Consider the following 25,329-nt stretch of genomic DNA (forward strand, 5'->3'; position numbering starts at 1 on the left):
TAAAACCGTAACATTTTACCTTAGTTGCTTTTTGTTTTTCCCCCAAGAATAAAGTATTACTGATATAACTGAAATCCTGTGTAAGTCCTACCCATTCATCTTCTTACCTTTCCAGAAGTTACCACCATCAAGTTGAAGTCAGCCATTCTCATGTGTTTTTATACTCTTACTCATGAATATTCCAATAAACAATAATATAAGTTTTAAGTTTCAGACTTTATAATTTTTATTTGTTTTTTATAGAGGCAAGGTCTTACTGTGTTGCCCAGGCTGGTCTCAAACGGGCAGCCTCAAGCAGTCCTTGACCTCAGCCTCCCAAAGTGCTGAGAATACAGGTGTGAACCACAGCGCCTGACCTCATTCAATGTCAATGGTTTGGTTGATTTGTATATATATTTTAGAGGTATTTGCATTTTCAGATTTAACTTTTAACTTTATGAAGTATTGTCTTATAATTTAAAAACATTTACATAGTATATTAAGTTACTTACACTTACCACTCATTGTTTATTAGTACCTTTCCTTTTAGTAGTTTTTCCAGAAGTTTCTCTTTCGTTTTGAAAAAAGCATTTTCAAATAATAAGCTTTTGGTTTTGTTGATGCTATTCATTTTTCTATTTCAATAAGTTTGGTTCTAATCTTTTATCATTTAGGTCCTTCTGCTATCCTTAGATTTGTCTGTTGTGACTATCTGGATTGTTTAGATTTTTTTTTGGGGGGGGGGGTGGGGGGGGGTTCCTGAAAGTTATTTAACAAACTTACAGGGTAATATAAAGAAACGCTTTTGGCTGGGTGTGCTGGCTCATGCCTATAATCTCAGCACTTTGGGAGGTCGAGGCAGATGGATCACCTGAGGTTGGGAGTTTGAGACCAGCCTGGCTAACATGGTGAAACCCTGTCTCTACTAACAATACAAAAAAAAAAAAAATAGCCGGCATGCTGGCACATGCCTGTAATCCCAGCTACTAGGGAGGCTGAAGCGGGAGAACAGTTTGAACCTGGGGGGTTGGAGGTTGCAGTGAGACAAGATTGCGCCTTTGCACTCCAGTCTGGGCAACAAGGGCGAAACTCTGTCTCAAAAAGAGCAAATTACGATTATACAAAAGGTATTAGAGGTCTTGATACACTCAACCATTACTCATTTCAGCAGAATCTTTAACCCTCCCAACCCCTGCTCCCCCTTTCACACCTCTTACAGTAATCTTTGTACAGTGACTACTGTTATCCTTGCTTCCCCAACTAGAGAGTGAGTGGAATTAGGGAAGGGCAATGTCATATTCACCTCAGATCTAGTCTTTCACATGAAGAATCCATTCAACAGTAATATCTGTAAGGCTAGATTTCTGACATTGAAAGGAATGGGGTCCACAGACATCTTTAACCACCTGCCTAGTACCCTATTTGGGTCTTATATAGCCTAGACTGATGTGACTACACAGAGCTATATAATACTAAAATGTTTTCCAAAGCTAAATGTAAATTTTATTTTGATTATCCACATCGCTGGCCCCCTCCATTAGCACAGAGAATTGAGAGTTGGCTATATAATTTATCCATTATTCTGGATTAGCCACACCAATGATCTTCTTCATTAGTGTAAATAATCTAGAGTTCCTCATCTATGGCAGTCATGAGGCTACCAAATTTGCTTTATTGTAAATTAAAAATTATCTAAATCTAGATTTTAGGGATCAATTCTACATGCTTTTAATATATTTCGTATCTGCCTTAACAGAAATGACTAGTAAGCATCCAACTGTAATTGTTTTTCTTTAATTGAACAAACATAAATGCTAAAATTATACCCCTCTGCTTTAAAGAGGCAAGCAAGCATAAATTGTACATCTATGTGATTTGTATGGTAATGGAAGGTTTATGTGAGTATGTTCCCTAAAAGGTGTTGACAACATCTGAACGTTCAGTGACGAGGAATGTACAGAGCAGTAAAAGATCTAGATGATAATTCTGTAAAAGAAGTCTTCTCAGCTGGGCACGGTAGCTCACTTCTGTAATCTCAGCACTTTGGGAGGCTGAGGAGGGAGGATTGTTTGAGGTCACAAGTTTCTGGGCATCCTAGTGAGACCTTGTCTCTACAAAAAATAAACAAAATTAGCTGGGCATGGTGGTGTGTGCCTGTAATCCCAGCTACTCAAGAGGCTGAAGCGGGAGGAACACTTGAGCCTGGGAGGCTGAAACTGCAGTGAGCTGAGACAGTGCCCACTACAGTCTTGACCCTGTCTCAAATAAGTCTTCTCTACTTAGTGCTGAGAGATTTCCTGTACAACTTCTCTGCTTTAGAGACAAAGAAATGAGACCAAAGAGAAAATGTGGGTTGTTTACGTCACATGGTTGAGTCAGTAGCAGAGAAAAAATTAGAACTGAGGCTCAGAGCCTCATCCTAGCTTTCATAAGCTATGTCTCACCCCCATAGTTGCTGCTGCCCCATTATGGAAGATAAACCTTATCTGTTTATGGATTCCGTTCAGCCCTTTTCTTCACACGTTGCCCTACAATGTAGGGTTCCAGCTCCCAAGATCTGCACCAGTGATGTATCATAGTTGGAATTCAAGTGGTAACCTGCAATACCATCCACCCCATCCTACTGCTCATACTTCTCATTCTGAGGACTCTCAACACTCTGCATGCTTTCTGTCTCCTGACACCAGATCTTATATTACTATTAGTTTATCTTGGTTTCTAGGCTACTAGAAGCCTACCTGGAGACTGGGAATAATATATTCCTTTTTAATAATTTTGTACTTTCTGTGACACTACCTTTCCTCCATTGCCTCAAGATTCCCAGAAGTACGGGCTCTGAGTCTATCTGTTCTTATTAAATCCTTTCTCTGAAATGAGCTGCTGCTGTTTCACACTTAATGTGGCATCTGTCTAGTGGCCTCAAGCCCACTTCTCAGCAAGAAGCTTCTTCTGCTTTGACACCCAGCATCTGGAACACACACAGTTTGGCTTTTTCAGTTGGGATAGGGAATATGTTGGCTAGACAGGGAATCTGGGCATTTGTGGGGTAGGTGGGCAAGACCAGCCTGACCAATATGGTAAAACCCTGCCTCTACTAAAAATACAAAAATTAGCTGGGCATGGTGGCGGGTGCCTATAGTCCCAGCTACTTGGGAGGCTGAGGCAGGAGAATCACTTGAATACGGGAGGCGGAGGTTGCAGTAAGCTGAGATCACACCACTGTCTCTAGTCTGGGTGACAGAGCAAGACTCTGTCTAAAAAACAGAATAATAAAAAATAAAAGAAAAAGTCATGCTACTATGGCTGTGCCAATGCAACTGTGTTTATAAGAACTCATGAGAACTACTATCATACTGTCGACTATTATTATTTGACCGATTGATTTTATGAATGATATTAGTTTTATCCCAACCTGTTCATGATTAGAGGAATATGCTCTATGCTCAACCAACATGATTAGAGGAATATACTCTGATAGCTTGTTACTCTAGCAGGGAGGGGAGGGGTAAATCAGTTGGAAATATATTAAGTCTCACTTCAGAATGTTTATTAAAAAGTAAGCATTTAGAGTTACATTCTTTTTGAGTTCATCTTTCAGAAAACACTCCCTGACAACAGAATGCTTTACGCCTGAATGCCACTCAAACTTACGTGTCCATAATGGCCTTTCTGCGCGCAGTGATAGCAATATGCTAAGGCTGATGGTCTTGAAGGGGTCTTCGGCTTTTTGGGTGGTCCAGGTTTGGTCTGCAACATGAATATTTGTGAGGGTTTGTTGATGTCAGAAGAAAATTAAAACCTCATTTTTTCCAAAAGGGCTTTATAGGTAAGGGATTCCTTAGAAGTACTGCCTCTCAGAGTTTAGTATGGAGACATGTATTCAGATGATTCCATATATTAAAATATATAACACAGTAAGAACAATTCTTTTACTTTTAATGTCCATGTGTGCTTTCCTCTCCTTCCTCCCTCCTCATTCCATTCAGCATTGTGCCAAGTACTGTGTTCAGTATCCAACACAGTATAATGGGCCAGTAGAATATGACAGACATATACATAATTACGAAACAATGTCAATACAGTGACAGTAGTATATACAAAGCATTAATGGAGTGGTGAGGGGACTCCCCCACCAGCGGATGGGATTAAAGGGGGTCAGAGAAAGTTTTCCTGAAGGTGTAACATTTAAATTTACTTTAAAATTAGGTGTAAATCAAGTGGAGAATCTTAGGCAGAGGGAAGAGCATGAACAATGACATAAAAAGAGCATACATGCTGCCAAAATATCACATACATAGCCAGGTAGAAATGGAAGACAAGGCTGGAGAAAGCAGGACACAAGAATGGAGGGCCTTGTAAGTCAAGTAAAGGAGCATGAGCTTTATCCAATTTTAAGTGTCAAAGTTAGGATAGTTAGAGTTGTAGTTTGGAAAAACCATTTTGGCTTGTAGCTACAAGGAGGGTGAATATGAGCAGAAGGTTAGATGCAGTGAAAAAGACTTATGAGGTGGCTGTTAGAAACTGCAAGTAAGGGGATGAGGATCTAGACTGGGAAAGAGGAAGCGATGTGGGAAATACATTAAGAAATAAAATTGGGTCAGGTGCAGTGGCTCACACCTGTAATCCCAGCACTTCAGGAGGCTGAGGTGGGCAGATCACAACAGGAGTTAGAGACCAGCCCTGCCAGCATGGTAAAACCCTGTCTCTACTAAAAATACAAAAATTAGCCGGGCATGGTGGTGTGTGCCTGTAGTCCCAGCTACTCGCAGGAGAATCACTTGAACCCGGAAGGTGGAGGTTCCGGTGAGCCGAGATCGCACCACTGCACTCCAGCCTGGGTGCCAGAGCAAGACTCCATGTCAAAAAAAAAGATAAGACAAGACAAGACAAGACAAAAAACTGGTATCAATTGGTCATTGAAAAGAAGATGTGGGGAATGAGGGAAAGGAAAAATCAGGATGCCTCCAGATTTTGAACTTGGGTGAACTAGTAGGTGGTGGTGCCAACGATTGATTCAGAAAAAGCAGAAAAACAAAGAGGAGCGAGTTTAGAGGGAATAATGATGAAGACTGTCTTGAATATTGAGTATCCAGGTGGGGCTCTCCAGGAGGCACTTTCTGTGTAGAGACAGAGCTGAAGAGTAGATCTGAAGGTAATTGGCATAAGAGTGAAGGCTGAAATCACCAGAGTGGACAGGATCACCATGGACAGTATAAGAGTGGCTGTGGGCTGAGGAAGGAACTCTGAAGACATCAATGTTTAAGGAGCAGGCAGAGGAGCCTGTGAAATGGACATAGAAGGAAAGGTTAAAGGATGCAGAGACATAGGAGAATATAGTAACAGACCTTAGAGAGTTGTTTCAAGAAGGATGAACTGATCGACATTGTCAACTATAGCAGAGAGGCCTAGTGAGATTAGGACTGAGAAACATCCATTCAAAGTGGCAACTGCTCACAGATAACCTTGTTGTGAAAATTCTGAGATATTATAGAAAGAGTACAGGGCAGCAGGATGAGCAGTAAAGCGATGCATACAAAGGTGGTAAAACTATAAAAAGAGCAAATAAATCATTATTCATAAAAGCCAGGATTAGCAAACCTAACCTGGAATTTTTTTTTCTTTAAAGCCAGGTTACTTCCAGTGAGGAGAAACAGCACACAGGATTTTGGCACAGCTGCAATTTTCTGTTACTTCAACATGGTGACAGTTAACCTGGATGTGTGTTACATGACTAATTTATTCTTTTGTACATGTATTCTACATACTTTTCAGTATGTATATTAGGTTGGTGCAAAGATAATTATAATTGCAGTTTCTGCCGTTTAATAGCAAAAATCTCAATTACCTTTGCACCAACCTATTATTTCAGAATAAAAAATGTTTTAAAAAATTGAATGGAAGTTACAGGAGAGAAGTTATATATTGAGAGCATGAAGGGGCAGACTAAGATGAAACAGAACCCAGGAAGGGGATTTGGTGGAGTCTATTTATAGGATGGGAAAGACTTGAACATCTGGGAAAGATAGTGGAGGTGGAGAAGTTGAAACCAGAGGAGGAAAGGAGATGATGGACACTGTAAGACCTCTGAGGAGGTGGTGGCTGTAATCAGGAGAGAAAAATCGAATCCCTGCACAGCCCCACGCTTTGTGGAGACTGGAAGAAAAGTTAAGGATGGGCTTAAATATGGATCACTTTATTTCTTATGTTCTTTATTGCGACTCTTTAACAAAGAGTGCTAGTCTGCCAACTAATTGTTTTTTTTTTTTTGTTGTTGTTGTTTTTTTTTTTTGGACAGGGTCTCCCTCTTGTTGCCCCAGCTGGAGTACAGAGGCACAGTCATGGGTCACTGCTGCTTCGACCTCCCAGGCTCAAGCAATCCTCCCAGTTCAGCCTCCCGGGTAGCTGAGACCGCAGGGGTGCACCACTATGCCTGGCTACTTCAATTTTCATATTATTTTTTTTTAGTTTATGGTAGAGACAGGGTCTCACTATGTTGCCCAGGCCGGTCTGGAACTCCTGGTGGTCAAGTAATCTTCTCACCTGGGCCTCCAAAAGTGCTGAGACTGCAGGCATGAGCCACCATGGCCAGTTCTAATATCGTTTCTTCTTTGAGACAGAGTCTTGCTCTGTTGCTCAGGCTGGAGTGCAGTGGCACAATCTCAGCTCACTGCAACCTCCACCTCCTGGGCTCAAGCAATCCTCCTGTTTCAGCCTCCTGAGTAGCTACGACCACAGGCGCATGCCATCATGCCCAATTAATTTTTGTATTTTTAATAGAGATGGGGTTTTGCCATGTTTCCTAAGTTGGTCTCAAACTGCTGAGCTCAAGTGAATTATTTGCCTTGGCCTCCCAAAGTGGGATTACAGGAGTGAGCCAATGTGCCCAGGCCCCTCAGTTTTGTTTTTAATGTTGCTAACAGGTGGTTTGTGAAGGTTTTATTTCCTTGACATAGGAAAATAATAAATAGGTCATAAAAATCTTCTTCAGGCCAGGCGTGGTGGCTAACACCTGTAATCCTAGCACTTTGGGAGGCCGAGGCAGGTGGATCACCTGAGTTCAAGACCAGCCTGACCAAGATGGAGAAACCCTGTCTTTACTAAAAATACAAAATTAGCAGGGCATGGTGGTGGCCAGTGCTACTCCAAGAACAGATATCAAGGTAAGTGTTACGGTCTGTTGTGTGAACACCTGCGGGTCTTGCCATGTGCCTTCCCTGTTCCTGAGGGCATATACCACTGGGAAAGTAAACTTTCTGGTGTCAAGGAGTCAGAAGCAAGATGTTTTATGATTTCAATATTTTTGATTAGAAAAATTAGAAGTTCTGCCAGGCGCAGTGGCTCACACCTATAATCCCAGCACTTTGGGAGGCCGAGATGGGCAGATCACCTGAGGTCAAGAGTTCAAGACCAGCCTGACCAACATGGAGAAACCCCGTCTCTATTAAAAATACAAAATAGCAAGGCATGCTGGCGCATGTCTATAATCCCAGCTACTTGGGGCGCTGAGGCAGGAGAATCGCTTGAACCTGGGAGGCGGAGGTTGCAGTGAGCTGAGATTGCACCATTGCACTCCAGCCTGGGCAACAAGAGCAAAAATCCATCTCAAAAACAGAACAAAACAAAACAAACAAAACAAAACTGCTTCAAACAACTTTACTTTCAGCTCTTATTCCCTAAAATGAAAAACTGTAGCAAAACAATAACCTCAACAATCTTTTCTACAGAAATAATAATAAAAGCTACAAAAACTAGAATTTACAACCTCAGCTATTATCAATTAGGATATAATAAAAATAAGTGTTCTATATTCTTCAATTAAAAATGGGGTTCATAAATTACTACTAGCTAAGAGACATTAAACAGAGGTTTTATTGTTTGTTTGTTTTTGAGATAGAGTCTTGCTCTGTCACCCAGGCTGGAGCACAGTGGCACGATCTTGGCTTACTTGCAACCTCTGCCTCCTGGGTTCAAGCGATTCTCCTGCCTCAGCCTTCAGAGTAATTGGGATTACAGGCACGCACCACCATGCCCGGCTAATTTTTGTATTTTTAGTCCCAGCTACTCTAAACTGATAATCTCTGCTACTAATTGAGGACATGAGAAAAAGTTCCATGGAATTTCTCTGAATTTAGTTATTTTATTGCCTAAATCTGAGGAAACAAGAGGTAGTTCTCATGTATTTATCCCTTAGTAGGAATTTTTAATTCAAAATGGTTGAGTTCCTATTTTGTACAACACATTGTATCAGACACTGTGAGGAACACAGAGATAATAGATGAAAGAGCAAATATAGCGAAGATTGTAAAAGATGAAAAAGCACTAAGGAGGCTGAGGCCTACAAAATGGAATTAAGTGTGCATCAGATACATATTTTCTACTTAAAACTGCATCAGCATTTCTTCTGAGATGCTGTTAGGCCAGATTCTGAAAGAACAAATCATATATCTTGCTGCTATAGAATGAATCCTAAATGAATTTCTTAGATTTTAAAGCATTAAACACTTTACAATCAATAGCTTGCACATGGCATTGCAATTCAAAAGACACTAAGAGGTATGGTGAAAAGTCTGCCTCCCACTTATGTTCTCACTCAGTTTCCCCTTCCTCAATGGCAACTACTGTTACCAGATTCTTGTGTTCACTGAGACAGTACAGGTATATACAAGTGTATGGATACGCATGTGTACTATAAATGTACATACACATAACACAAAGATATATATTTGGCTTATTCAAAGGAAAAGCACAGAAGAAAAGGATTTCAAGGACTGGGGGCAATCAAGGGCAAAATTGGCAAACTCTTCCTCAGACCCAGATGGTCTGATAAAATTTAGTTATCCAATGCATTTTGGTATTATGTTCTAATGTGGGCTCCACTATTTACTAGCTACATGACCTTAGTCAAGTTATTGACATGGTCTTTCCTTCATTTTACTCATCTGTAAAACGGGGATAATAATAGTAAGAGTGCTCCCTCATTAACACTGTTGAGGCATAAATGAAACATACTCATCTTACATAACCTATCAGTAAAACCTGATCAGGTGGCCACTTCATCTTGAAATAGATTCTTCACTTAGCTTCCCAGACAACACGCTCTCCTAGTTTTCTTCCACCTCATAGGCTGTTTCTTCTTCAGTCTCCTTTGTTGGTTTCTATCCATGTCTTTGTCCAATTACACTGCAGTGCCCCAGGGCTCAGTCCTTAGGCTCCTTTTCTTCTCTAATCTCCTCTCATCTAATAGTATAGCTTTACACAAACCTTTATCCTTGCCATTCTAAAATTCTATCTTCAGCCTTGACTTCTGTTAACTCTACACTCACGTATCTCTACTAGAATGTCTAAGAGGCACCTCAAATTTAGTTAGTTAAAAACAAATCCTGTTCTTCCCCCAACCCCAATATGTTCCTCCCACAATCTTTCCCATCTCATTGGCAACTTTATCCTTCTAGTTGCTTAGGCCAAAACGAACAACCTGACTTGTCTCTTGCTTATACCTCATATCCAGCCCATCAAGCAAAGCTTGTTGGCTCTGCAAATACAGCCACTTCTTTCCACTGTACCAGTACTATCCTGGTCCAATTACTCATCTCTCCTTTGGATAATTACAAGAACTTCATAACTGGTCTCTCTGCTTCTATCCCTGCCCTCTACAGCCTGCTCTCAACATAAGGTAATCCTTATAGCACACAAATCAGAACATATCACTCTTCAGGTCAAAACCCTCTAACAGCTTCTCATCTCACTCAGAGTAAAAGCCAAAAACTACAATGCCTTATAATTTGCCTCCTCCCACCTCTCTAACCTCATCTCCTACTACTTTCCTCACAGCAAGCCTGCCATGCTAGCCTTTTCACTGTTCTCTGAATACTCCAGACAAACTTACACCTCAAAGCTTTGCACCAGCTACTCAATCTGCCTGGATGACTCTTCTCCCAGATTTAACATGGTGTACTCCTTCATTTCTTTCAAGCCTTGGCTCAGATGTCATCTCAGTAAGGCTCTCCTGACCACCCTATTTAAAATGGCCAGCTCCCTCCAATCTGTACTCCCTAGCCTGCTGCAATGCCATTTTATTTTAAAAAGACCAACCCAACCAACCAATCAACCAACCAACAAAACAAACAAACAGGCAAACAAACCAACAAAAACCCTCCATGGTACTTATCACATCTGACATACTGTATATTTTACTTATTCACCTATCCACTTCCAACCCCACTGCTAGGCTAGGAGAAAGTAAGTTCTGTGAGGGCAGGGATTTTTGTCTGTTTTTGTCCAATGCTGTACTTCAGCTCCTGGAATAGGGCCAGGCATATAGTAGTAGTTCAGTAAATATTAATGAATAATGAGGTAATGCATATATAAAGCACATGGCCTATAGTAAGGATCCAATACATTTTAGCTATTGTTAATAAAAATTTGCATACTTTGGGAAACTATTAACTTTTTATGTCACTAACGGAAAACCTATAAAATCATGCTTTAATATGTTAAAAAGCTTGAATAAATTAATAATACAGCTTCCATAGTGTCTCCTCTACTTCACAGTGAGAATGTGGTATATACTCTTGACAAAATCAGGAAAGAATTAGTAATGTAAAGTGAGTAGGAACTCAGTCTTATAGTACCAGGAACAAAGAGATCCTTCTTAATCAAGATTTTAAAAGCATGTTTCATGTTGACACTTATTTTATTTTGAAAGGAATCTCAAATTTAGCCCCTGAAAGAAATGTAAACATGTGGATGTTCATTCATCTGAATAATGTCACTAGTTAAAAACTTCCATTATTACTAATAAAAATAGCAACAGTATATTGTGCAATGAAATTCTAAACTGTTTCACAATAATTAATTAGTAAATGACATGACAAACGCTATCTACATACTCTCATTTTAATAAACTATCATGTACTAGGGCTTAATAGGAATGAAGTCAGCCTAGATCTTACCCAATTAGAGAACATTTCTGTATTAGGATACAGTACTGAAAACTCAATAGTGGTTTCCAGTGGACAAGTTTTCATACTATGATCTAACAAAAATCTCTAAGCTACTTAAAGTGTTAGAAATATAAATTTGTGACTCAATACTTATGCCTTGGAGCATGTCTTTATTTTTAATTAACAGTAAAGGTCCAATTTAAAGCAGAATATGTCAACTGATTAGCTCTAAGTTCAGAGTTCTGTCACACATGCCTGTACAGCTGACAAAAAGTTAAATGCAAGGCAATGAATGTAGTTTTTTTGAAAAATTTTAAGTCAAAAATTTATCTAAAGATTTTGACCCAATGGATACCAAATGAACTACTTATAAAAGCAGGTCTTTTGTATTTTTTTTTTTTGGCTACAGACATTTAAATAATCTATATTTGTATGGTGATATCTTGGAGATTACTTTACTATCAATATATAGAAGTAATAACCTGGTAGATAGTATTACCTATGAAAGGTCCATCCCATCTGCTATTCTTGCTGAAAGCTTTTCACGCACCAGTAAACTCAGTAAATATCAGAAGATAAAGCATAAGTCTACCACGCCACGGATTTACTCCTAATGTCTCCTCAAAGTGCAGCCCGATACAACGATTACAAATGATTTTCTTCTAATGTCATTTTACATAACCCTTTTTTCTGCATGAGTAGTTAGTGTGGAATGAATGAATGAATGCCATTAAAACAGTTAATCATTATCTGGGACACTGGTCTTACTCCCTTCACTACTAGGAATCTCCATGACAAAGGCCAAGAGATCAAAATGCTATAGCTGCCTCAGTGTCCTATTTCTAAGGGTAATTTTTTATGCAAATGAGCCTGCTGGGCATCTCCCTCTGTGACCTTCAGCTGCCCTTATCTAAACTGACTTTGATCCAATGAGGGTTTGCATCTAACTGCAGCTCATTACTATATAGGATATGTAATCAATTTCACTAATTAAAGGGTATTTTCTACTCTGTGAATGCAAAATGGATTTATTTTTATAATCACATATATGCTTAAAGACTACACTATGTGTTTTTATTTATTAATCCAGTTTTCTATATGAACATACATTAAAAAGCAAATATATTAAATACTTGAGGTAAATGCATTCATAACCAAATGTAACACTGAGAAAAGTAGAGCTTGGTTTCAATCTTAGTGACTAAATCACATGGGCATATGCACCTCTTCAATCAGTATGATTATCATGTTTGAGAACAATCTTATTCTTTCATATTTCCAAATCAGTGTATTCTTCCTATAAACTCACAAATAGGACAAACTTTACCCCAATACTCATGTATCTAAAAAAACTAACCCAAGTAATCAAATAGGACTTCTCAAGAAAATGTTACCCCAAACCAAAAGCTTGTCATCATATTCAAAGTCTATTAGTTGAGGTGATCTAATAGCATCATTTTGCAATTTGAGCAGAATAAAAGGTTAAATTTAAAATACACCTTTCTATTTCAAGATATTGCTTTCTTTCTTTCTTTCTTCTTCTTCTTTTTTTTTTTTTTTTTTGAGATAAAGTCTCGCTCTGTCATCTAGGCTGGAGACCAGTGGTGCAATCTTGGCTCACTGCAACCTCCATCTCCTGGGTTCAAGCAATTCTCCCACCTCAGCCTTCTGAGTAGCTGGGACTACAGGTGCCCACCACCACGCCTGGCTAATTTTTGTATTTTTAGAAGAGATGGGGTTTCACCATGTTGGCCAGGCTGGTCTTGAACTACTGACCTCAAGTGATATACCCATCTCGGCCTCCCAAAGTGTTGGGATTACAGGCGTGAGCCACTGTGCCTGGCCAAGATACTGCTTTCCTGTGGTTATTCTAGAGATCAGACAGAGTTTTCTAAATATTTTATTCAGCTTTATAAAGAGTAGTCAGGGTAAGAAGAATGGATACTTTCCCCTTCTGCTGGCATTGTTTAAAATATGAACACCAACAGAGTTGTAATTAGTATATATCCAAGGGGTAGGAGTGGGTCTGGAATATCTGGGGCCTAAAGGAATCAAATAAAGAAACCTAAAAGTTAGACAAACTGTTTTACAGTGAATGGAACCAAAGCAGAGGCTGTGAGACAACAAAGATGATTAAGCTGTATTACAAAAAAGCCAAAAACTGATTTCCTTTCCTCCCTTTAAGGTGTTTTCCTGAGGTAGATCCTTACACCTGGGACCTGAACTCTAGGCCTACTTCAACTATGGTTTTGGACAAAACCTTCCATTTGTACTCTGTTCTGGCAAATATTCACAGTATTACTTCCCTTTCAGGAATACTAGGAAGAATTTTCTCCAAGCTCATGGCTTTAGAATTATTTTTAAATAGTGCTTCCTCTATGAAGTTTTTAAAGCTTTTATTTTCTCTTAGTGAAAAAACAGAATTCCCCTGTATTCTAGTGGACATTGCTACTAATTTTCCTCACATTAAAAATGGCATTAAAAGTACCATATATGGTAATACATATATAGATAATATTTTTATGTGTTAAAAAAACTATGTCATGTACCCAACAGACTACCAATCCATTGGGTAATTCCTTAATTAGGCAGATTTTTGAAACATGTATTATGTACACAACAGACCGGAACGTCTCCTTTGGAGCATTTTCTAGTCTATCGGGTGATTACATCATTAAGCCACACATGCTACGTAGAAAAAAATCCTTATGAAAATTCATGAAAAAATGTACAGGACATCATTAGCATGCAGCAGACGTGTATGCTTTTGATATTTTCTCTGTTTAAAAAAAACAAACCATGAAGTAATTAGTCCAGGCCATGAAAACATGAGAAAGGTACAAGACACTGAAAATAAAAACAGTAAAAAAATGCATCTCTCATGGTTTATCTGAAGGTAATTTGCCTTATTGGAAAATAGATTCTTAAAGAGTGTTTATTTGAACTGCAGAATAATGTGTGTTGCTTTAGTTATTTGATATTTCCTGTATCTCTGTAACTTCCTCCCTACTTCTCTTTTGGATACACTGAAATTTTATATACCAATGGGTTGAAAGGTTGCAAATGACCAATCATTCAAGGCCTTGTACTACTTTATGTTTGTATACTTATGTCTTCATTTTATGTAGTCAAGAGTGTAAGGGATTTCATAATTCTTTTTCAGTAAATCAAAACTACATTAAAGTAACATAAATAGGTATAACTGTTGGTATAACTTCCAATAGTGAAAGGGTTATATATTCAAAACATTAACCACTAGGCAAAATCTAAAATATAATACATTTGAAGACTAAAAAGAAGCAGAAGTTTTATAAAAATTAGCTATTAAGCTTATTAATTTATAACCTTCCTTTTTTTAAGTGAGACACTCCCCCTGCCAAAATAACTCCAACAACAAAAAGAAAACCTCAATAAGCAGAGAACAATGAACATATGCAACACAGTAAGGATCAGAGTAATTCACTTCCTGAATGCTCCAAATCTTCGTGGCTTAAAAAGCATCCCAATTTTCTCTAAAGTTAGTAGCATTTATTCATTGGGCCATAGCTAATTTTACATGGAATGCAAAAATGTTAGTTTAAGTTTAATTTACCACCCTATTTAAATATTTCCAATGTAGCTCTCAAACTGCAGAGCTATCCCTCCGTCTATTTTAATTTTAAAGTAAGTTAGCAGAGGTTTCCTTCTTAATCCCCAGAGACTACCTACATAGTGACACAAATGCACAAATTTATGACAGCAACATAAATGCTCTTCTGAAGTAATGTGCAACATTAAGTGAAAATCGTTTCCTGGAAAGATATTATAGGTATCTATATTTTATTTGCCATCTTAAACATATCTGAGTCTTTATGGCCTTATTTTAAAAATGTATTTCCTTTTTATATTTCCTGGTGCAAATGGACTGCATAAATAAGCAATGTGCTATGAGGCTTCAGACCAGCCGATAAAACCTTTCAATTTTCATGCCAGCTTCTTCTTTTGTAATTCAAATCTGCCTGGAAACTGGCAGCTCTGAAAACTGAAACAAGCACTGCCACAAATACCTTGTAATGCTATCGACCTTGTCTGCCCATGCAGTGAGAAAGGGGGATGCGTATGTGTCTGCAGCCATCCAGATAACACAACTCATTTTTTTTTGGGGGAGGGGGTCGGTGGGTGGGGTGGGGTGGGGTGGGGTGGGGTGGGGATAACAGAAGCCAGCCCCAGACTGTGCACCAAAAGCAGTCATTACCAGGCAAGCTGGAGAATAAGTCTCTTCAAAATACACAGTGCATTTAAAAACCATATATGAGGCTGAGCCACTGCTGTCATTACCAATTTTAATTTAGCCCCTTCAGTTTGCCAGCCAGATAAACTCTTTAGTGCTGTTTTTTAATCTTTTTGCCACATTTTATGTTTAGTAATATGGACAGGAGAAGGAATCACTTTTAGGGGAAATAAAGAAATAGATCCGCTTATCGGCACCCATCAGAAAGTTCATTAATCAGCCAGGCTTTGTGCCCTCTAAATTGAAAGGTTAAATAATCCTCTCAGGAATATTTCTCAGCCCCTCCGCCAATTGTCCGGAGAGGAGCTGCCATTCATAGCATGCGGGATCGGTGACAGGGTATCTTACCACTGTTTGGAACCCAAACAATGATGGACAAATGGTTTGGTTTACAAAGAAACCATTTAGTACACAGATGGAGAAGGACCTCAAGCTTTGATGCAGGATGGAGGGATGAAGGCATGGAGACAGGGTGTAGGGGGAAGGGACAGAAAAGAACACATAAATGTGTGAATCCATGGACATTTTATCTGAATATTTATTGGGCTAAACTATAAAACATAGAAATCACACTAAGATACATCTTCCAACCATATGAAATGCTTAACATACTCAAATCTGCTTCTGTATTTTGCATATGATTGTACATGAACCTCAATAAAAAATTACAGAAGAACAGAAGCATAGCTCTATTATGTTTATTAGCTAATACATGGGGATCGAAATAAACCCCAAGATTTTCATTTTTACCGTAACGATACATGACTTACAACACATGGCCCTCCCACCACCTGCCATCCTAACTCTGTTTATTCTACTCTAATACTCTTAACCATCCGTCACAAAGGCAGGGAATTCCATAGCTGCAAGGACCTGTTAGAAGGGGGAAGTAATGTTCTTCTGCTTTTTACTTTATGTTCCATTTTAGCCTCTGCTCAAAACAAGGACAAACATGAAATAGGAATGCTCTTTGAAGGAATACAAATCACATGTACTGATAAAGCACTCAAGTTAGAAGTGCCATTTTTGCTGGACCTATCCGAGAATACAGTTGGAAGTCTGCAGCACTAAATTTGCTATGAAATCAGGCTGGTTTCTGGCATTAGTCATGCGAAGGCATAAAGTAGTTTTACTTGAAGTGCAAAAACTGGTATGCCATTTTGCACTTCAGGCAAAACTACTTAATGTCTTTCTTATCTGATTAACATAAGCCCTCTACCCCTAGCAGAAAGTATTCTAATTGGGATGTGTTTCTGTGTGGGTGAATTTTTCAATTTTGTATTATTCTCATTGTTTGTACAGGGAGCAAATACATATATATATAATTTCCTGAGACAGAGTCTTGCTCTATCACCCAGGTTGGAGTGCAGTGGCACGATCTCAGGTCACTGCAACCTCCGCCTCCCAGGTTCAAGCGATTCTCCTGCCTCAGCCTCCCAAGTAGACATTACAGGCATGTGCCACCATGCCTGGCTAATTTTTGTATTCTTAGTAGAGACAGGGTTTCACCATATTGGCCAGGATGGTGAACTGACCTCGTTAAACACCCGCCTCGGTCTCCCAAAGTGCTGGGATTACAGGTTTGAGCCACTATGCCCGGCAGGGAGCAAATATTTATATAATTTATTTGCTTATGATAGAGAACTATATTCAGATGCACTGAAGTTATCACTTAAGAATCACACATTTATTAATATATATTTTCAAAGTAAAATTGCATTTTAATGATACATATTTTATAAGGTCACTTACATTAGAAAAGGAAGTAGCCTAAGTGGAAAAGAATAAGACAAGTATAAATAATTAAAAAATGTAAACTGAGGTAAATAATTCTGTCAACAAAAGATTCACTTCAATAAATGCAAGCAGGAAACACTGTTAGGAGTCAGAGTAAAGAGGTCCTTATGAATGTCCTAATCTTGGGCAGAAGACATGATAATTATCTGAGTTTGAGATGTTAGTCTCTACAGGTGTGAGATGCCTTTGGGTTTGCCACAGTACGGCTTGCACAGTGTTTAACATGCTCTATTTGTCAGGTATTGTGCTTTACATTTATCATCTCATCACATACTTACAAAAATTCTACAAAGCATTATCCCCATTTTTCAAATGAAGAAACTGAGGACTTCAGAAGCTAAGTATTTCAACTATGTTTGCACATTTAGTATACAGAAAAGAGCCAGACTCTGAACCACAGTCCAATTCCAAAGCTGGCATTCTTTTCCCTGTTATGATAAAAACAAAAACAAAAACAAAACACTAGTAATTTCTTCGGAAATTTGCTTGCCCATCTGGTCCAATTTTATAGCACAGTTTTCTAAGGACTTCATAAAAACAAGGAGGAAATGTACAACTGTAAACAAATGAAATGTGAGAGATCCAAGAAGACAAAATTGATATTATATAAACAAAGCTAAGAACCCAAAATTTAGTTCTCCTAACTGAATAAAAATGTGGGGCAACCCACAAATCAATGTAAAAGAACATATTTATGTAAAATGGACACATTACAAAATTATAAAGATGGTCTTATACCCAATGAATCAGTTCTATATGAAAAATGGAATAAAAATAATCTAGTAACTTTATTACCAGTTGATATGCACATGTGCATTCTTTTCACAAAGCTAATAAAAATTCCTAAATGCTCACTTTAAATAATTTTTGTTTTAAAATGTGATCTATCTATGTACTGGTGTACCAATTAAGGTGAAGTTCTAATTTAATCCCAAAGATTTTAAACTTTTTTTTTTTGTTAAATGCTTTCTAAAGAGGTAGCACATTTCTTCATTTGTTTTTGGTATTTCTTAAACACCAGTGTTGTTAGTTTTGGAGGACCATTACACCAACCTCAAAATAGCTGGAAGAAAATACTTACATATGTACCAAAAAAAACCCACACAAGACTCCCCTGAATTACAGATATAGAGGGATCAAATGACTAATAAATTTTAAATCTAAAATCTGACTGATTTTAACAATAATTCATTAACTTTTAGTCATCGAAAAGACTGCTTTTGAAAACCTAAGTTTATTACCGCAGCTTAGATCATAACAGAAAATATAACACTAGTTCAGAGAGACTGTTCATGTTAAAAAATCAAGGAGTCTTTTTAGGAGTCTTTCCCGCAGATTATTCAAATAATCTATCCAAACCCTTAAAGGTTACGGTTGATCATGATTGTGAGTAACTAATTGATTCCTAAATACGTAAGACCTTTAGGAATTACTGTAATCTACCATGTCGTTCACATGCATGGCTACCAAAATGAATGTCTAATACAAGTATCACTGGTCTAGTATATTTTATCTACATTTATTGTTGCACTGAAATATTCAGAAAAGACTATGGCAAGTTTCATCACTTGTAATATAATTAAGAAATGGCATGACTGGGTATATATCCAAAGGATTATAAATCGCCTACTATAAGGACACATGCACACGAATGTTCACTGCCGCACCGTTTACAATAGCAAAGACCTGGAACCAACCCAAATGCTCATCAATGATAGACTGGACAGGGAAAAAATATGGCACATATACACCATGAAATACTATGCAGCCATCAAAAACAATGAGTTCGTGTCCCTATAGAAACCATCATTCTCAGCAAACTGACACAAGAACAGAAAATCAAACACTGCGTGTTCGCACCCATAGGTGGGGGTTGAACAATGAGAACACACGGACACAGGGAGGGGGGCATCACACACTGGGGTCTGTCGGGGGGAAATAAGGGAGGGGCATTGGGGAGAGATAGCATGGGGAGAAATGCCAGATATAGGTGATGGGGAGGAAGGCAGCACATCACACTGTCATGTGTGAACCTATGCAACAATCTTGCATGTTCTTCACATGTACCCCAAAACCTAAAATGCAATAAAAATAAAAAATAAAAAAAAAAGAAATGGCATGAAACATCTGTTCAAAGCACATGAGAAATAATCACTTGAATATGCTAAAGTTATCTAAATAATACTTCTACACTCTTTATGTGTATGTAACATGACAAAGAATTGACATCACTCAACACTTAAAATTTTAAAACTAATTTGTTATATAGTCAGATACTACACAATGGTACACTGCATGAATTTTGGAAAATCTAAGACTATTTGTTTATATTTATATTCATTTTTGTTATAATAGAGTCATTCTTTCAAAGTGCAGAGTTGCAAGTAAAAAGAAATGTAGTTTTGCCTCTGAGCAAGGATGACATGTAAATTTATGAAGTGTTCCATATTTTAATTAAAAAAAAAAAAGAATTGTAGTTTTCTTAGAGATTATATGAATACTGTGGGTTTTAAAAAAGATTTTTAAAGTGTGTTATATAAGTTAAAATAAGAACACTTAGAAATGAAATTTAATTACCACAGTGTTTAATCACCAAGAATAAATTGCCCCTACAATGACTATAATTCCTTTCTAAGTAATGCTGAACACACATGGAGAAGAGAGGAAAGGGTAATAAAAAAAAAAAAAGAGTCCAAATGTGATATTCTATTTGTCATCCTCAGGATAAACATTTGTTAATAGATAAGAAAACAGATGACCACAACAAGTACTTCTTCACTTTTTAAAACAGAAGTAAAACTTGAACTCCATATGAGAAATCTTTAAGTTCTAAATAGAATGGTCTTTGCCCCCAGCCACTAGGGGCAGGAAAAAAAAGCACAGGGACTTTTTCTGTCAAATAAAGAAAGGAAGTCACTATTTACAGAACTTCCGATTCAATTATTTTATTATTGAATAATATCTAATATCTAAAAAAAAATGTGCCAAATTCATGATGACTAGTGATTAGGTCATTAAAGGTATTTAAAAGATGGCAAAAGCACAGCTGCTTCTATGCCAAAACATTTATAATAAATATTTTCTAAATTGTGTGAAGGCTGCATACTTTTAATTGCTTCATTATCTGAAACACTTAAATATACATTAGGATTACTATCATAAAGTACTTGATATTATCTAAATATATTAATGCAAGAAAAAAACTATGCAAAATATGCCATATTGATTTCCCATTTAAACCAAATTAGTATTTGCATTAAAATACTGAAAATCAAGTAACTTGAGAATTCAAGGAGTGAACACTTCAATATTTCTCTGTAAAGAAGAAAACACTAAGGTTCTTGCAAGTGCTCCAATAAATATAAATTACATCCAAATCTAAATAATCTTACATATCTCCATTCAAAAATAAATAAAAAATAAATATGCATACATACAATTTCTAAATATCTGAGGAAACGTAATGGGAGGAAAAATAACATATACATTTATAATTCACAACATTCATTTTTCCTCCTTTTCTTTACAGTAGCTTTAGAAAATTGCTTTTTGATGATTTGGCAAATTGTATTTATTTTTAAAAGAATCTCATTTACTGAGATTGATAATTCCAGGTTTCATTTGCTTTGAAATTGCATTTTTCAATGATAAGTTCTGGCAAAATGTGGTTCAACATGCCAGTGAAATAAAGATTAAAAAAAAATCAGTTGACTTACTTTGTAAATGTAGTAATTATCTTTCCTACCAAACTCAAAATACAGAAAAGATTGAAGTAAAAATTATTAGAATAATTTTAGCAGCAAATTATTTAAGAACAAGACAAACATTTAAAATAAAACAATGCATTAAGTTTTGCATTTGAAAAATATTTAAAAATTTCGGTCATTCTCCAAATGCATTTTCTATCTCTGTTATCAGAGATGGACTATTACAAGTCATCGACGCTTCTTCAAAAATAAATCTTGTTATTCAGACACCAAGTAACTCAAAAGATAAAGCAGTCTGATTTATTTTGTAGTACTATAACGTAAAGATGGCCCTGAAGCACTACAAAAGAGTCCTGTGCCTTCTGAATGATCACAGCACAATCACGTTCACCTCAGAAGTATTTTAGCATTAAGGGCATTTTAAATGAAAACTAAACCTCTGACAATTTGACAGAGATGTAATGTCTCAATAACAACAACTGGTCAATAAAAACATTTTAAAACAGCAATACCAGATACAGAGGGAAAAACCTATAATTTATACAATATTATTTCTGATTCTTGAGGAAGGGGGCAAAGTGAGTTGAACTACCAAAACAAAAACTTCCAAAATGAACGTATAATGTGTTAGTTTATGAAAACTTATGTGCTAGGCCTCAAAAATGGTACCAATAAAAATGGTGCTTAGATAACTCCAAAATCTCAAATGAGATTTTGGAGTTATCTAGCATTTTATAAGACAATATGTAACCAGTTCTATTTTCTTAAAGACACCAAAGCATACAACCAGGAAAAGAGAAAGACCTATCACTTGGTATCTACTGTGTGGATGGCGTTATAGTGGGTTTTACAGATCTGCTTATGTAGCCAAGAACCTCTCAGAAAGGTATTTAGGAATCCCAACATATATCCAATTAACCAGAAAAAGAAAATATTCTGGTTCTGACTTTTTAAATCTCTTTATTTCACATTTTAAGTTATTTTAAAAGAAAAACATTCCGTATTAGCATTAGACGATTAGAAAATTATCCTATCTTATGTCGCCATCTCAGGATAAAGGCTTTTGTATAGCTATAGTCTCAGAACCAAAATCACGTTCATATTCCTTCCTCTGGATTGTAAAACATAGTTCTAGAGTTAAATCCCAATCGGTTGACATTGAGGGGTACACACTCTGTAGTATGGCATAGAATGCTTAAGAGAATAGCATTCTTACTCAGTATAAAACTCCAAACAGTGAAAACACAACAAAATATATTTCTAAATGGGTATTTCTAGGTAAGGACAGAAAACTAAGTGGCAAAATGAAATGTAACATTGCTACTTATGGTCTATAAACTATACTCTGAAAAACTCTGGCCATAAGCCTTTCCTTGGCCAGAAAGGAAGGCAAGCAAACTTATTTCTCTACTCTTCTCCATTTCCCAGACAACAAATACTCTATTTTTTGAAGTGTGAATTCTAAGCATTCAAAACATTATATATAAATAAACATTTAAGGTTTAATTCTTCAAAAACAGTTATATTTGCTTCCTGCTGAAAACTTCAGTTAAAATAAAAGGTAGCAGGGTTGAAATACACTTTAACAATGTACACAAAGAAATCAAGTGCAAAATTAAACATAAAAGATGCATTGTCCTTTCAGGTTCTTAACACATACAGCCCTCAAATAGCAAAGTCCTAGTTACTTTTTAAAGTAAGTAGATTAAAAACAAGATTAACCAAATGTCCAACTCATGTCAAATTATAGCCTGTACTAGTTAAAAATTCTGTTGGTTGTAAAACTCTGTTGGTGGCCATATTGGCCTAGGATTTTTAATATAAATGAGACTAGAAATGACAGAGGGGTGGGGGAAGGGACATTCCCTCTTGAATAGTGAAAGAGGGAAAATTTTATCTAGAATGTTATTTTGAAGATGAAAAAGAACATTAAAAGTCAGGCTCTATAAAAACCTGAACACGTAGCAGAAATGAAAAGACAAGAGGTTATATTTTAGCTTTATTATTAAACATTTAAAAGCATTCTAAACATTTTTGAAGGAGGTAAAAACATTAACTATTTGAGGAAATTATGTAATTGTTAAATAAAAATTTTTCTCATGGTCTCCAAATTGATAAAGACATTAAATTATATGACATAATTTTATGATCACTAAAACATAGAGGGATGGTGTCACCAGATGGTTGTTATTGTTTGTATATATGTAGTCTTTTTAGTTTTATTAGCATGTACTCTTTAGAATGATGGTCTTTAGCTTTTATTAATGTAGTCAAGTCTAGTTGATTAAAAGCTATTCTATTCATATACAAGTTGTTGAAGATATTTCATTTTATTTTTCATGAAATTGTTGAAAACAGTAACATTTCTCTTCTACAACTTTTTTCTTAGTTCTGAAAGTATTTTAAGGAATTTTTTATTTGGAATATTTCAAAAGTCCAGTCGTAACAATCAATTACACTACCTTTCTTATGTGTTTGAGAAATAATATTCTGTTTAACCTATAGACTTTTTTGGTTTTTAAATGAAATGATTCCTGGATAAACATTAATTTACTGTTGTTAAAATTTAAGTTGCTCTGTAAATGACCTTCTAGTTGGGAGGCAGAAAAAACCAACTGGAAAGCTCCCAAATATAAACATTTCCAAACTGGATACTAATCACCTTTCCCATTATTTGTAATAAGAAATATGACAATTTTGGTTAGAAAAAGTAATCAATGCCTAAGTGTAGAAAGCTCCAGTTTTAAGAAGACTGATTTAAATGAATAAGCAGTAACAATTTTAACCAAGGCTTTATTACTTGGTCATTGGGCTGATTGACTCAATCAATATTCATGTGTGAGGGCTACTAGGAGTCAATAGATGGCAGTCCATAGCCTAGTAAAAGAGCTGAAGATGACTAAAATCACCATGCATCTTGTTTTTATTCAAGATTGAATATTGCTTCATTGCATACATTTGGATACTGTCCATAACTGATAATTTAAATAATTACTTGACTATTTTAGTTTAGAGACACTGATACATGCACACATGTTCATAAACATGCTAGTTTTATATTTATACTTGCATAAACTCATTACTAATTTCAACTTGATAATTTATAAACTGTGATGGCTACTTCAATATTATTTTAAAAAATTAACCAGGATTATAGATTGGAGCAAACAAAGTTTTCAAATTGAATTTGTTATACCTATAAATAGAATATATTGTAATTCCTTAAAAAGTAAATTTAGTTTTTCATTTATTTTTTCCTAACGATTATTTTTAAAATTTATGTTTCTGAACAGCTAAAATATTAAACAAATCTTCAAATATTTCTGTCAAACTGAAACTAATTTTCACCCTTTATAGTTATATAAAAGAACACAGGTGTAAATAATCAAAAGAGAAGCTTCCAAAACAATGCTTCCTATACTTCAAGATTGGAATGGTTTAAATTAGGAGAAAAGCTAAAATAAATGCAATGTCAAAACTAAAAGGATATTACTTATACAGTTACAAAGAGTGGCTCTGTGATCTTGAAAAGTATAACACATATAATTAGATTATAATTAAGTTTAGGCTGTAAGAATTTCAGCATATTATGTTAGGATTAAAAAATCTGCTGCATAAGCACAAACAATGTATTTAGATGAATTACATCTGTAATATATATGTGTTACATACATGGGTATGTATATATTTTTGGATATAACACTTAAGTTTTTAACAAACCCTAATTTGAGATTTGAAGAACAGTTGAGGAGTTACAGCTTTCTACTGAAAATCTTTAAATAAATTAAATGGTAATCACAAAATATGAAAACAAACCACCTTATATAATTTATGGCCTCTTGGGCCTGTGACAGACAGATCGATAGGTATTTTGAGTCTACTTGTTGGTTTACTTTTTATTTTTTTCTCTAAGGAGAATAAGAAGAAAGTCATATTTTGAAAGAACTTTGTATTTTTACAATCTGTCTCTGTGTAAACAAAACTTTTAAACATGCTAAACCTTAAGGAACATGTTTAACAACTTTTAATTACTATATGTTATATAACTGTAATAATTAAAAGAATAAAGGTTCTTGCTCAGCACAACATATTTAATACAGTAAAAGAAGTGAGTAGTAGGGCTATGGTGAATTATTGAAATGATTTAAGCTTAATATTAAAAGTAAACTAACTTCATAATATTGAGCACCAATTAACTTCTCTAGCAAACTATTTTCTACTTCTACTTAGCCTAAAATCACAGTAAAAGGAAACTAGGAATTGAATAACTTGAATGGTATTAAGCAGATATTTATACATTTTGAATAAGTCAAGAAGGGCTTATGGATATGACAGCTGAAATATTCTGTATGAAATATACACTAAGCTTTTTCTAGGTTCACTGAAAAGTATGAGTAACTGTTTCAGTAAAGGCAACTGAAGATACTGTGGACTGAATGCTTGTGGACTGTGGATAATACAACATTTTAAAGACACTGGATTATTACTCTTTTTTATGGCTCCCAGTAAACTTTTTCCCTTTAGTTTAATGAATATAGTCTGAAAGACTAAGAGATACCATGATGTAATCATTAAATGATGTGAGTAATAAAAAAATCAAATTCCTTTAAGAACAGGAAGATAGGGTAGAGGG

General features: G+C 36.1%; 1 protein-coding gene across 7 annotated transcripts in view; it reads right to left on the reverse strand.

Annotated features, from left to right (window-relative positions):
- Window positions 1-25,329, reverse strand: part of ZCCHC7 (zinc finger CCHC-type containing 7) — a 268,540-nt gene that overhangs the window by 4,774 nt on the left and 238,437 nt on the right. For 6 of the 7 annotated variants that reach the window (XM_064379940.1, XM_012463391.2, XM_012463394.3 and 3 more), the window contains exon 7: window positions 3,631-3,726. The exons of the other annotated variant lie outside the window; for it this stretch is intronic. In XM_064379940.1, coding sequence (XP_064236010.1) covers window positions 3,631-3,726 — 96 coding nt within the window. The remainder of the gene's footprint in view (window positions 1-3,630; window positions 3,727-25,329) is intronic. 7 annotated transcript variants of the gene reach the window in all.

The sequence above is a fragment of the Aotus nancymaae genome, unplaced genomic scaffold, assembly GCF_030222135.1.
Source record: "Aotus nancymaae isolate 86718 unplaced genomic scaffold, 86718_ANA_hifiasm-v0.15.2.pri h1tg000003l, whole genome shotgun sequence".
NCBI classification, from domain to species: domain Eukaryota; kingdom Metazoa; phylum Chordata; class Mammalia; order Primates; family Aotidae; genus Aotus; species Aotus nancymaae.